At 49.5% G+C, this 14,231-nt stretch overlaps 1 protein-coding gene across 1 annotated transcript in view; it reads right to left on the bottom strand.

The window, feature by feature from the left end:
- The window catches only part of thsd7ab (thrombospondin, type I, domain containing 7Ab), a gene marked incomplete at both ends in the record, with an annotated part of 117,993 nt that extends 109,491 nt beyond the window's left edge, over positions 1-8,502 (bottom strand). Inside the window, one exon of the mRNA XM_080005798.1 lies at positions 8,343-8,502. Within this exon, the coding sequence (XP_079861924.1) occupies positions 8,343-8,502 (160 nt within the window). The remainder of the gene's footprint in view (positions 1-8,342) is intronic.
- Between the last annotated feature and the right edge of the window lie 5,729 nt (positions 8,503-14,231).

The raw sequence follows: 14,231 nt of genomic DNA on the forward strand, positions 1-14,231 counted from the left end.
CGCACGCACGCACACACCCACACACACACACACACACACACACACACACACACACACACACACACACACATATACACCTACACACAGGTCGTCCGTAATCTGCAGACACACAGCACCAGGTGACGGATCGTGAAACGCCATCACAGACAATTACCCAGAGCCACTGACACCTCCGCTACTGTTTAGGGCAACGGAGGAATTACGGCGCCTAATGCCGAATGTTTATGACACGCAGGAAAGTTAAGCAACCTCTGAGATAAGAAACTTCGGAGAGTGTTTGATAACAAGCAGGAAATGGGTGGGAGATCTGGTTTAACTACATTAAAAACAGCATTGAATGAATTGATGAATAACACCGATTAATTTATCAGTTAGATATCATATATAATTTAAATAAATCTCCTTCTCATATTTTTTTTGTCTCATAAACTCATAATCATCTCCTTTGCCACGATGCAGAGCGATTCTCAAAATAAATGACACGCCCTGACGTGGGCGCGTGGGCGGGGGCCGCCGTATCGCTTCCATCCCTTTCCTTTTTTATATTATTTTTCTCAGCTTTAACACGTCTCCCGGACCACGGACACAGAAAGCAGTGTGTGAAACACGGAACGTCTCATGATCTGATGAGGGTGGATCAAGCTGGCCGGCCACAATACCCCGAACGCCGCTCAGTGCACCCACCCGTTTCAAAAAAGCACCAGTTTCAGCCCGTTTACTAGTCCACACCTTTTACCGTTTCGACAGCTCACAAATTTTCGATTTTTTTTTTTTTTTATAATGTTGTCTCTGTTTATCTGTTTGAAAATTCAAACAACATGGTGAGAAACCCACCTCGTTAAAAGCCATGGTGACTTTGACGAACATATTATGTGGTGGCGCGACCAGGAGTTCATTTTAAGGTCGGTTTCTCGACATATCGTCCCCTTTTAAATATATGAATTTACGCGCTATCATCAGGTGTTATAAAAAACAAACGTGTGTGTCCTCCTCCATGGCCGTGCCTGTATTAGAATAGCATCGGGGCGAGGCCGCTCTTGATGTTAATGTCACTGCTTCCTCAGACGACACACGGCGACTCCTCTCAAACCGCCGCCGCCGACCCACTGCCTCCTCACGGGAGTTGGAGGGTCTGCTTTGAATGCCACCCCAGGACCGCAGGATTGCGTGTTTCCATTGTTTGTCCCAACTCCAGGCGGAGTCCCTGTTTGTCAGGGCAAATAAAAATAAAAATAAAAAAAGGACGCGACCTCCGCACCGCAACCACACCCCCAGCTCTCATCTCCTGATTAAACTCTGGAATGAGACCCTCGATACAGCGACACAACAGGACATGCACACGGTGGCAGGTTTCACATCTAGAAAGAAATGGGAAACACTTCTGCATGCCAGCATGTAGAACTAAAAAAATAATAAACAATAATTTAAAATGTGATGTTCACTCTGCTAATACAGTCGTTCTCTTAACATAAATAATGTATATATGTATATACTGTATGTACTGTGTGTATCCTATGTGGTTTTTTTTAACTGACATCCGGTTGCCCTGTGCTGAGCACACTCAGCTACACAGAAGGGCACTCGGGGCCTCGCGGCCGGGTGGGGGCGTCTGGTCGGCTGCGGGGGGGCATGGAGGTTCCCCATGGCTTTTCGGGCGGGGTGTCGGTCTGTTGGCGCGGGACCTGGCTCCGGACCCGCGGTCCGTGCCGGGTGCCCCCGGCGGTCTTGTGCCTGAACATGGGGGTGGCTTGTATGTGTGCGCCTCAGAGATGCAGGGTCTCCTCACGCTCCCTGGGACTGAGTAATGCTCCTCGTGGCCGGGCGTGGGGGTTGCTCCGCGGGCTTCCGGCTTCTCATGGGGCCGGGGGGGTCTTCTGTGGCTGCAGGGCGGGGTGCTCGGGGCTTTCCTGCAGGCGTGCGGTGTCCGTCTGCTTGGAGGCGCCACGACATAATACTGACCTTCTACACCAGAACCAACTGGGAAAAGTCCTGTACACTCACCGGCGGACACCTCACACACACACACACACACACACACACACACACACACACACACACACACACACACACACACACACACACACACACACACACACTCATACACAGGCGGTCTCATCACAGGCACGCGCACGCCACCGGCACCTGCTTTGACCGCACCCCGGCACCCTCCTGGTTGCATCCTTCTCCTTTATTCCCTCATTTACTGCCATAGCTATGACAGGAAGAGGCACATGCCCAATTGCTGTTCCAGATTTGTATACTTTATCGTCCCTGCCTCGAAGTACCTCAACAGTATTTTACTTATAAACTTAATAAGCAGTATTTACTTACTGTGGTACTTAGAACGTATCAACTGGGTACCACTGCGTTCAATAACCAACTGCGATACTTGCTTCAACGCCACCCTTGGGTAGTACAAAACATTTGACGCTTCCAGGAACGGAAGCTTCCGGCCACGTGGCGTCCGCCGTGCACAGCGTGCACGGAATATGAAACAGGTCAGTGCTAAAAAAGCTCTCGCATGCTCTGTCAACTTTTCCTGGGAAAAATCGAAACAAAACCAAAAAAACAAAAAAAACCTGTAGGTCAATCGGGTCAATCATGCACTCATCCTTTTAAACCGGCACGTGCAGATTTGATATCACATTGGAGCTGAAGGATGACGGTCTGCGGGGGAAAACAAATGGAACATAAAAAAGAATATAAATCCGCCGATTACTGATCTGCTTACTCACGTCATGAACGGCTGCAAAGTGTGTCAATGGTGCGACTCGCTGACATATTACCCCGTCTAGATATGTTATGAGCTTTTTGAATAAAGGAGAAGGAATCCTCTTATGTCAATCCAAATAAAGTTTTTGGATGAAGTTTAATCTCTAATCCTGCCCTTCCCCTCCGTGTCAGTTATAGCCATGTGCCCTTTAGATGAAAGTCCCTGTGGATTGAATGTAGTGATTTGTTTTTAAACACATTTTACATGTAATAAAGTAACTGCTCAAAACGTGCGAAAAGACCGAGAAGGATGTAGTACTGAATTGCGGAGTTTTTCCGTTAAACTGTTTTCTCACCGTTTTTGTGGTCCGCATTTTTTTGGCAGGGGGGGCTAAATCATGACTCGATGATGTAGAGCGGTTGTACACGGCGTGGCCCCTCCACCTAACACGAAATAAGCACCAGCATCAGTGGTGAAATAAGCTAAGATAACAGCCCGAAGTTTGGGATAAAACGCTATTTCAGGAATAAACAACCGCAGTAAAAGGCGCCTTCAGGGAGAACTGACTCCAATGTAAACATTTAACACCTTAACGCAAGGGGCGTGGTTGCAGCATCTGCAGCGGACACGCCCACAGAGTCTCAGAGCGGAGGGAACTGCCCTTTTTTTTCCTACGATTTTGAAACCTCAAATTTTTATTCAAACCTGGCTGGGTGGTTAATGACATGTTTTCTGTGACAAACTCAGAACACACTTTACAGTTACTTTCAACAAACCGTGGCATATCTCTCTTTCTGTGTCTTTCTCTCCCTTCGGATGTATGTATGTACAGTATGTATGTATGTATGTATGTATGTATGTATGTATGTATGTATGTATGTATGTATGTATGTATGTATGTATGTATGTATGTATGTATGGATGGATGGATGGATGGATGGATGGATGGATGGATGGATAGATGGATGCATTTGAAAAAGGTTGCAGTGGGGCCTCCAAAGCTACAAAACACAGTAGAATCTGGGTCAAACACGACGTTTCTACCCCTTGCATTACAATGGAGTGCAGCATCATGGCGGGTCACTCACCAGCTCAGCGCCACATTGTCATCGGCCTCGCCCTGAGAGCGGTGAGGCTGCCGCTCCATCGTGCATTTCTTGTGGAAATTAGAAAAAGGAAAAACTCCAAGCAACATTTCCCTTCTGCCCAAAACATGCCAACACATGCCTATTACTGATGTTGCCCTTTCAGAGAAGGTCTCTACAGGCTGCTGTGCTCCCTTTCTGGCTGCTGTTGGCTCACTCGCACACAATGGATGCAATTACTGTAGCCTCCATTGTGGCTGCAAGTGAGCATGAACTGAAAAACAAAAACATTTTTAACAATGTTTAAAAGAAAAGCCCCGTCACATTAGCACTCGATGATTGAAATGAAAAACTCCCAAGAAAATCGCCTTCATTTATATGCGTGGCCTAAATTTGTTGCATGTTGCAGAGGATTTTAGAAGTGTACGGCCAATTATTTTCCAGGGTCTCGTCAACCCTCTGGTGCTATTCTAATGAGGGTCACCGGGGGTCACATTGAAATGCGCTCGCTAAAAAGGAGGAAGTAATCTCAGAGGGGCTTCTCTCACTTGGGACGATGCCAGCCCTGCCGCTCCACAGCGCCGCGCAGCCTCGCATAGCACCTCGGATGTGCGTCTGTTTCCTGGGAAATTCAAGGCATCAGCCTGATGCAGGCAGGTATTAGCACAGAGCTATTTAAGTCGGCACTTCCCAGTGCCACCGAGAAATTAGGAACCGCTCTAAGCCTGGTACGCTGACGGAGGTCAGCGCCAGGGCCTTTCGAGGACACAGACAACCCAAGGCTCCGAGATTGGGTGAAAAGGAATCAGGTGATAATTTGCTGCATCATTTTGTCTGTTCTCTATTTTCTCAGAGGTGACATATACTGTATCTACAGCGCAATCCCGTGATAGCTCAGGGACTTTGGGCGCAGAGACGACCTTGGTTTCGCCGCCCCAAAAGTGTGAGGTCTGCATGGATCCCTGACGCCCCCCCCCCTCAATTTCTGGGACAGAACTTTCGGCGGGCGCGCCGTGACAGCAGCTGATTGTGGAAAAGCCACTAACAGCCCCTCGACAAGGGTGACACTTCAACGTAGTTGCCATTGTTGAAGGAGAAATGAATTGGGCGAACGACGGCCTGTCAGTGCTCGTCAATCCAGCTTCCTCTTATCCCGGGCTGACATCGGCGCTGCAGCCAGGGCCCTGAGAGATGAAGAGGTGAACACCGTGTGGTGCCGCAGCACCCCGGCACACCCGGCCCAACGTCTCGATTCCACTCCACTCCATTCCCACCCCCACCGACCCTGCCCCCCTGCTTCACTCCCTGCCGTCGTCACATAATTGGCCTTGAGCGGAGGAGCACGTGCCAGGATCAATCCGGTTGATGGGCGAAATGGGATTGGGCGATCAGAGGGAAGGGGCGACTACGGCGTAATCTGAATGGTGGATAATCTCGACGCCGATGGCAGATTAGGGTCTTTGACCTGAGTGGGCCGTGACCACACCGAATGATGACGATTTGGTGATTTTGTTTTTGGAGTTCTGAGGAACAAGCAGGCCATGATTGGTGGACATTAAACTGCCACAGATTTGACACCGACCCGCATTACTGAGATGGTCTGCAGGTAAAATTGAGGGATATTGCCATACACTGCTGAGCACTTCGGACCCACCAAATATATCTATATTTATATATATATAGAAAATATATCCTAATACCTCAGAATAGAGGTGGGTATAATCTGAATGCCTGTGTGTACACTTGACTGCGTTGCTGCAGGTAATTGCTTTGTCCTTAGTCAGGAACTCCTGCAGCTGAGGTCCTGACAGCTCAGCTCTGGCAACTTTGTCACAGCACCAACAGAACTAATGATGCACGCATGCAGCACCAGGCTGGGGCTGGATGAGACGGAGCGCGCGCGCGTGAGCGTATGTACGTGTGTGTATGCGCGCCCGTGCCTTTGTGAGTGTCACACACAGTGTCAGGTCGCTAGCAATTCTCTTTCATACACTCCAGCCTTCTGTAGAATATGAGAATATTTATTTATACATAAAAAAAAAAAAATTGTGTGACACATCTGTGTCTGTGCAAGACAACCGACGAGAGCGCAGGAGAGGAGGTGGGGGGGGATTTGAGAGGGTAAGTAAGAAGTAAAATGGTTAAAAATGGAGTGAGAGAGAGAGAGAGAGAGAGAGAGAGAGAGAGAGTCAAACTCTTTGCAATCTCTTAAAGGCCACCACTCAGGCAGATCATTAAGGTGATCCTCATCAGTCGTGTCCTCTCGCAGGTCGTTATCACACTCCTGTTCTATCCTCCTGTTATCCTCCCCGCCACCTTTTACATTTATTACTGTCAGCATCTGAAATATCTTGCAGAGGCTGGTGTCTCTCCCCCATTTGAATAGATGTCTCCCGAGACAAAAAAAAGAAAAAAAGCCCGACTCTCACAACAGAAAACCGCCTCACCTTCCCAAAGAGATAGATCATATTTTCACAGAAGCCAATAAAAGCAATGCTGGCCCAGTTCCTCACAGTTTGAAAGGCCGGGTTGTGTTTCAACTACGCTCATCAATATGCAAAACATCAGAGATGCGCTTGCCACAACGATATTCCCACTCCTGCACACTCTGCAAACATGCACAAACATCATCGTTTAACGATAAAAAAAAGGAGCAAGCTCCGAATCGAGAGAAAAAGCATGTAAATGTGCAAACATAATCACATTTAGATGTAAAATTCAGAGGTTCAAAGCACTAAATTACCCTATGTGATTTATTTATTTTTTTTGTAAAAAAGAAATGGGCTCGTAATAAAAAAAAAAAAAAAAAGGCTCGGGGCTGAAATGAATCAGCTTCCTTTCATTTGGAGGGGAGCGAAGCCACTCTCACCAGCGGAGCCCAAAGCCCCCACGGAGTGGAGCCCAAAGCCCCCGGGCCAGCTCGGTAGCGTGTCTAGTATGGGACACAGGTGTTGTCACGTGAGAGACGGGGCGTAATCACCATGACCTACAGTGGGTGGATGTGGGGTAAGTTAGTCTCTCTACTCTCACTCCACTTCTTCTTCTCTCTCTCTCTCTCTCTCTCTCGCTCTCTCTCTCTCTCTCTCTCACAAGTCCGCTCCCTGGGCTGTCTTTCCTAGGTTGTTAAATCCCTGCTTCTTTAATCTCCTTACTCAGCTACATCCTCTTTAAAGATGCAGAGCCACAGGAGAGATGCAATAGCGTCGGCCGGGGGGTGGGGGGTGGCAGGAAGTGGGCTAGGCCGTGTCAGGCAACCGGGGCGGGGCTGGAACTGGGGGTGTCGGGGCCACTGGCCGGGGTGGGTTGAGGTCGGGGTTGGGGCGGGGCGGGGCGGGGCGGGGCGGGGGTTGGCGGGATAAGCGTTGGCGACATGCAGACGTTGTCCTTTGATGGTGTGTGTACGATGGAGGGATGGAGAGGGAAGGGGGAGAAACACAGGGAGACAGAGAGAAAGAAAAAGTACGACGCCGCCTGATGAGGAAACAGAACTGAGGGGTTTTCTTCCACATTTCAAAGGCCGCCGAGACGAACGCGCCCCGGAGTCATCTCCCGGGAATTGCGCCTCCGCTAATTGCGCGTTGCTTCCGGATGCGCTGGGTCTCTCTTTGGATGCGCAGGTCAGGTTTTTTTTGACGTGTTGTTCATGGCTGCCTATAAAACTGCAGCGCGATCATGGTTCAGCGGGTCCCAGGGCAATATTCCTGCCGTGGATAGTTTAATGCAGGGGCATTACATGACGAGTCCATCACATCACTGATGGACTCATTGATCGGGTGGGGGAAAAAAATGACCACTCTTCGGTCTCCCGGTCAGCCCACAGACGCAGTTACAGCGTCACAGTCACCCCCCGAATTCCACGCCGGCTCAGCAAACACACCGATAACACCGCAGCCTTTATTCCCCTCCACCGGTCCTCTGTTTTTGTTATGTGACTGCCTATCAATCATCCCCCCTCTGTAGCGCCTAGTGTTTGTGAATTTCAGTCACCCAGCATCACCTGAGAACAGAGGAGATGAGAGTAATCCATTGATAAATGGATCAGAGGCTGTGCCGTGTGTGACACACAACTGAGGAGGCAAATCAACCGTCTGCTCCACGTTTCCCGGGTCGCCTCCAAAGGTTGTACTTTACCTCTGACGGTCTCCGGCAAGGAGCTTCGTGCCTAAAACAATTTTTTTATTCTGGTACAACCAACATCTGTCATCTTCGGGACTTTTGGGCAAGTCGAGTAATGCACAACATAATCGGGGAAATATCTCGAGTCCCAAAGCCTTTAGTTTCATCTGTAGTTGTCAATTTGGTAGAAACAGAACCGATGACAAAACCAATGGAGGTGGCACACCTTGCAAATCCGGTAAAACACTCATTCGCGACGAGCAATTAAGCAAATGGACTGCAAATGTAACTCATTCTAAAGTAGGTCTTATGGATGGACGAATATGCATTTGAACATGAACATGCAATCCATTTTATCCTTTGTGTAAACCAAAAGGGATTAAATATATTAATATTTTTTAAGTATCTAATATATGGCTTTGCCGTACCTGTTTCCCAGAAGTAGACGGACTTCCCGTCCTCCGTCTGAGTGTACGCCCTCCAGCAGAGGCAGGAGAGCAGCAGCACCGCCACCGAAAGGTGCGACCCCCCCTCCTCTGTCCTTCTCCCAGCGGGGGTCCCCGCGCCCTGCCACCACCCTGGCCCCATGGTCCTCCAACCCAGATCAAAGTTAATCCACTCGGTTCAGAAGGTCATCAGCGGTGGACCCCCCCAAAAAAAGAAGGAAAAAAAAGAAAAACAACCGGGAAAGAAAGAAGGTGGAGGTGGGGCGGGGGTGGGGGTGAGGGTGGGGCTGGGGTCGGGGCTCGGGGTGGGGGGGTGGGGGGGGGGTGGGTGGAGCCGCTTTCAGTTTGACAGTGGAGTGAGTGATACCGGTCCCCGCCGTCTCTACTCGAAGAGTGGGCTCCCCTCCTCTCTCTCTCCTCTCTCTTCTCCCATTTCGGGGTGGCTCCGTCCTCAACTTCTCCGGATGGTCCCGCTGGGAGGCGACGGGGTCTGGGGGTCTACAGCGCTCTGCCTCCCCCCATGGTGCTCTCTGCCACCTTCTCCACCTCCACGGCTTCTGCTGCTGCTGCTGCGGCTGCTGCTGCTGCTGCTGCTGCTGCTGGTGCTGGTGGTGCCTGCCTGTCTGCCTGCCTGTCTGCCGTCCACTGGCTGTGGAGCAGTGACAGTGGGAGTGCGTCTGCAGTGTTCTGCACCTCCCACCCTCCCTCTCGCCTCACTCGCTCGCCCGCACTCCCCTCCGCTCACTCATTTGCTGTTCTCTTTGTGCCACCCTGCTCTCTCTCTCTCTCTCTCTCTCTCTCTCTCTCTCTCTCTCTCGCTTCTTTTGTGTTTATCACTGTTTTCTTCTCCTGACGCTGTCTTTCTATCCCCCACTCCTTCTCTCTCTCGCTCCCTCTCTCTCTCTCTCGCTCCCTCTCTCTCTCTCTCTCTCGCTCCCCCCCCCCCCCCCCCTCTCTCTCTCTCTCTCTCTCATGTGCCCTTTATTTTCACACTCTCACTCTGTGTCCCGCTCCCTCGCTCTACCCCCCACCCCGTCTCCATTTCTTGCCTCCTGCCTCGGGCATGAGGACGGAGTGACTCTCCTCTCCCTTCTCTTCTCCTCTCCTCCCTTCTTCTCCCTTCTCCTCCTCCTCTACTCTGGTGTGACGGAGCCGAGGAGGGAGGCTGGAGAACAGTGCACACACGCACACACACACACACACACACACACACACACACACACACACGCGCGCGCGCGCATGCACGCTCACGCGCACGCACGCGCACGCACACACACACACACACACACACACACACACACACACACACACACACACACACACACACACACACACACACACACACACAAAGAGCTAAGGGAAGCTCCCGTAAGCAAAGCTCCCAGGATCAGAGAGACGGGGAGGCGAGCGCAGCTTAACGGGAAGGGTTGGGTTAGCGTGGGGGTGGGGGTAGGCTGGGGAGGGGTATGCAAGGATGGGCAACTAGAAGAGGAAGAAGAGCGCATGAGAGGAGGAGAGATAGTATATGAAACAGAGGGACAAGAATAGAAGTGTGTGTGTGTGTGTGTGTGTGTTTGTGTGTGTGTGTGTTTGTGTGTGTCTGTGCGTGCGTGTGTGTGTGTGTGCGTATGCGTGTGTGTGGGTGTGCGACTAAAAAGGGGCTGCGAAACAGGGAGGCAGATGGAGGACGGGCATAAGTCATGGCAGCAGTTAAATGAGGCGAGCCGGTGGAGTTCTAGTGGAATTTCAACGGTAACAGCCGCGTTACCGTTGAAATCACGGCCACGAGACGACACGAAAACAGCACCGAGTTCCCAGGCCGGAAAAACAAAATGTGTGTTTGCAACAGGATATCAGCCGCGTAGCCTGAAGCTACTCTCTCACGACGCCGGGTGTGGGTGTGATTGGCTTTAAACGTCACGGGGAGCACGCAGGCCTCCGTCAGACAGACGGGCGGGCAGATTAGCGGGAGACCGCGTAGATGGAATACTTTTGCCTCACTTCGCCGCTGCTCGGCTGGCTGAGGATGCGGTGGGAAGGTCGGCCGGGTTAAGGTTATGTCGGAACGTATGACAGGCAGGCATTAAGGTTGGCTGAGTCAGCCAGACAAAGGCACTTTAAGCCGGGCTTCACCTCGTCTCTGACAGGGCTTCTGAACGACCACTTGCTCTGCACGGAGCGAGCCAACACCGGAATGTCAAAGATTGGAGGAAGAAGGCTGGAATACAGTATTTGCCTGGACGGCAGCTCGCGCGCATGCTTTTGTTTCTTTACGTGTCCCCTTATTTTTATACTCGGCTCAATTTGCTGAGTAGAAGGCACTGACACAATCCCAAAGTAAAAGTTTTTTTTTGCGTGAGATGCAGGTACATTTTGATCTGCGGTGGCAGAAGAGAGAACTCCAGTGCGGTCAACCTTTCATCTTCTGCTAAAAGCTTCTATCTTCTGCTCGCACAACAAATTTGCAGTCAAGAGGAGGAGGCGGATAAATGTAAGGATGCAGATTTACGTCCCAGGGCCATCCGCCAAAGAAATCAGAGTTGAGAAGGTTGACGAGTCTACCGAAGCACTGAAGGGCTGATGGGGAGGGACCAAAAATCCCGCTCGGAAGTTTCGTCTGCAGCGGCCCACACAACAAGAACACACTTAAGGTGCCCTTAAAGCGGATTTGCGAAACAAATAACCTCTGCAGGCGGTGTCCACGTGACAGAAAACGAAGCATTAAAACACATCACGGCTCATGTCAACCCATCCCAACAAAAACATCGACGTAAACAGGCGTATGCCTAACGCGGACCATCCTGTACCTTACACCACCGGCCGACGTGGCAGCGCTCCACTCGTCTCTGCGACTCGGTCAATCGCTCCATCTGTGTCCTGAGCCGTGGGAATCTCTCCCCCATGCACATCAGCATCAGCGTCAGTCGGCGGGTTGCAGAGTGACGAGACGTGCGGGGGGTGCAGGTGTTCTCCAGCTCGGGGTCTTCTTCTCCTGCATCCAGTACGTGGGTTGTCCTGACATGACGAAGCCGCCGAACGGGAGGCGTCTTCATTGGTTCCCGTCGGTTGGCCGGACCCGACGGGGTTCAGCCTGTAGCCTTTCGGCAGCGGCTCTTTCACAGAACTTCAGCAGACATTTGCTCAGCTCTTGCGGTGCTGGTGTTGGAATCAGTCTAGGGCGGTGGAACATCAGTTGCTCCATGGACCCCCCTTCCTCACAATCATCTAAAATAAAAATAAAAATTTAAAAAAATATATATACAAGTTATGGTTCCAATTTGGATGGAATTCACACGTTTTTTTTAATGCATTATCTGTTCATTTCCATATATTGTTTTCATATGTGTATAGTATCTAGAACTCTTGAAGTTGCCACCTAATGCACACAATTTTGCCAGCCGTGCCCAAAACACAAGCCATGCGCTTGGTCCTTCCGCTCTTATCAGATTATCAGAAGTGGTCTGGCTCGCCTTCAGAATCAGCATTCGTCTTAACTCATTCTAATGAACTAACTAACTTTAATTGATGTTAATTTACTTTTTAGCTTTACCTTTCACTAAGTTAAATTCTATTTTATTCTATTTTTTTCCATAATTATAATTTATATTTTTTATTTATTTAGTTCTGAAATGTTTCTGTTTTTGGAAATGATGTGTGTTTTGTCATGCATGTCATTGCTGCTGCGACACTGGAATTTTGCTTTGTGGATTAGTAAAGTAACTTTATCTTATCTTATTTAAACTCTTCCATTGGCTGTTTTTTCCTCCACCTCAGTGTCAAAGACATTTTATTCACCCCGGCTGACGACACTCTGTGATGACTTTGAAACAGCCGGTGTAGTTGTAAAGGTGGACAATTTGAATATTCTGCCACCTGGTGAAAATAAAACAGATTCTGATTCCAGGTCTTCAAATCAAGAGTGTGTTGGCTCAAACTACTGGGGAGGACTTTCACCTTCTGAATCTGAATTGTCCACCTCTGTGTACTTGTGGTTCACCTGAACTACAGTGGCCCGTACAGACCAATCGGGGCCATAGCTGCAAAGCAATCTCACCGATGAGCCTTGTTTAGTAAAATGTAGTCTTAGACATCTTTATGATGGCTTTTGAGCTCAGGTTGAGAAAATGATTATGCAAAGCAGCTAAGGTAGAACCTGCACTGTTTTGGGCGGCTCCAGCAGGAGTGGCAAACTGCTAATATGAGAAAAGAGATACACGAATGTGAAATCCAAAAAGCTTTAACCGCATGGGGGAATGCTCCTGTCCCGGGTTGTACTCCTGGGTCTGTTTCCGACCTGTTCAGAAGACCAAGACATTGAGAAGCCGTTGATCAAAATCATACCTGTTAGGCTTCAACAGAAACCAAAGTCCTAGAAGTTATTCACTCTCATATCACAATATCTATATATCTATATGTTGATATGATACTATACTTTATACACTGATCAGCCACAACATTAAAACCAGTGACAGGTGAAGTGAATAATATTGATCATCTGGTTCCAATGTCACCTGTCAAAGGGGGGGGGGGTATATTAGGCAGCAAGTGAACAGTCAGTTGTTGAAGTTGATGTGTTGGAAGCAGGAAAAATGGGCAGGTCTTTTAGGGTGTTCCCGGTATGCAGTGGTTAGTACTGTACCTCCCAAAAGTGGTCCAAGGAAGGACAACCGGTGAACCGGCGACAGGGTCATGGGCGCCCATGACTCATTGATGCACGTGGGGAGTGAAGTCCAGCCCGTCTGGTTCAATCCAACAGAAGAGCTACTGTTGCCCAAATTGTCAAAAAAGTTAATGCTGCTATAGAAAGGTGTCACAACACACAGTGCATCACAGCTTGATGTGTATGGGAGCAGCCAGAGTGTCCATGCTGATCCCTGTCCCCCTCTGAAAGCACCTACAATGGGCACGTGAGCATCAGAACTGGACCATGGAGCAATGGAAGGAGGTGGCCTGGTCTGATGAATCACGTTTTCTTCATGTAGATGGGCGGGGTCAGGGTCCGATCCGATGGAGCATCTGTGGGATGTGCTGGAACAACAAGCCTGATCCATGGGGGCCCCAGCTCACAACTTCCAGGACTTAAAGGATCGGCTGCTAACGTCTCGGTGCCAGATACCACAGGACACCTTCAGAGTCTGGTGGAGTCCATGTCTCGACGGGTCACAGCTGTTTTGACGGAACGAGGGGGAGCTACACAATATAAGTGGTTATTAGTGGGGGTTTAAATGTTGTGGATTATCGGTATAGTATACATCACCCAGGCACTACTTTGCAAGTGGTGGATCAATATTTTTTTAAGTAGTCAGTAGTCACCCAAAGTCACTGAAACAGATTGTTATCTGACTTGATGTCTGTTGAAGAAGCAACATGTTGTGACGTCCATTGCTTGCGCAAAAGCTACTTGTGCGTCTGAAGGAACTGAAGCAGACGCACACTCACATAAAAACAAATTGAGTGGAAAGGGAACTGAGAGAATTTTTTGCCGAACTAAAATCCCGGCTGTCATCATTCCTTAAACCACCTTTGTATTCTCCCCAAGGAAGCTGGTTCGCTCAGTAACGGGATAAGTGGAAGAAATTGTGACCAAATGAGACAACTGATACCCTAAGACACATGAGATGATTGAGACCAGTACTCCTGAAAAAAAAAAGAAAACCTTCTTCCAAGAAAGACATGGTTGCGTTAAATTATGGTAAAATGTCCTCCTCTCATCACGCTGAGATTTTGACAAAGCGACACAGGCTCTGAACGTGTCTGGCTAATGACATTGTGTCTGGATGTGTCGTTCCCACTAAATGTCAGATGTGCAGGTTTCAGACACAGAGACAAGCAGACACCAGAGACATCCCCGAGATGTATGGGAACAATGAC

The sequence above is a fragment of the Zeus faber genome, assembly GCF_960531495.2.
Source record: "Zeus faber genome assembly, chromosome: 8".
NCBI lineage: Eukaryota > Metazoa > Chordata > Actinopteri > Zeiformes > Zeidae > Zeus > Zeus faber.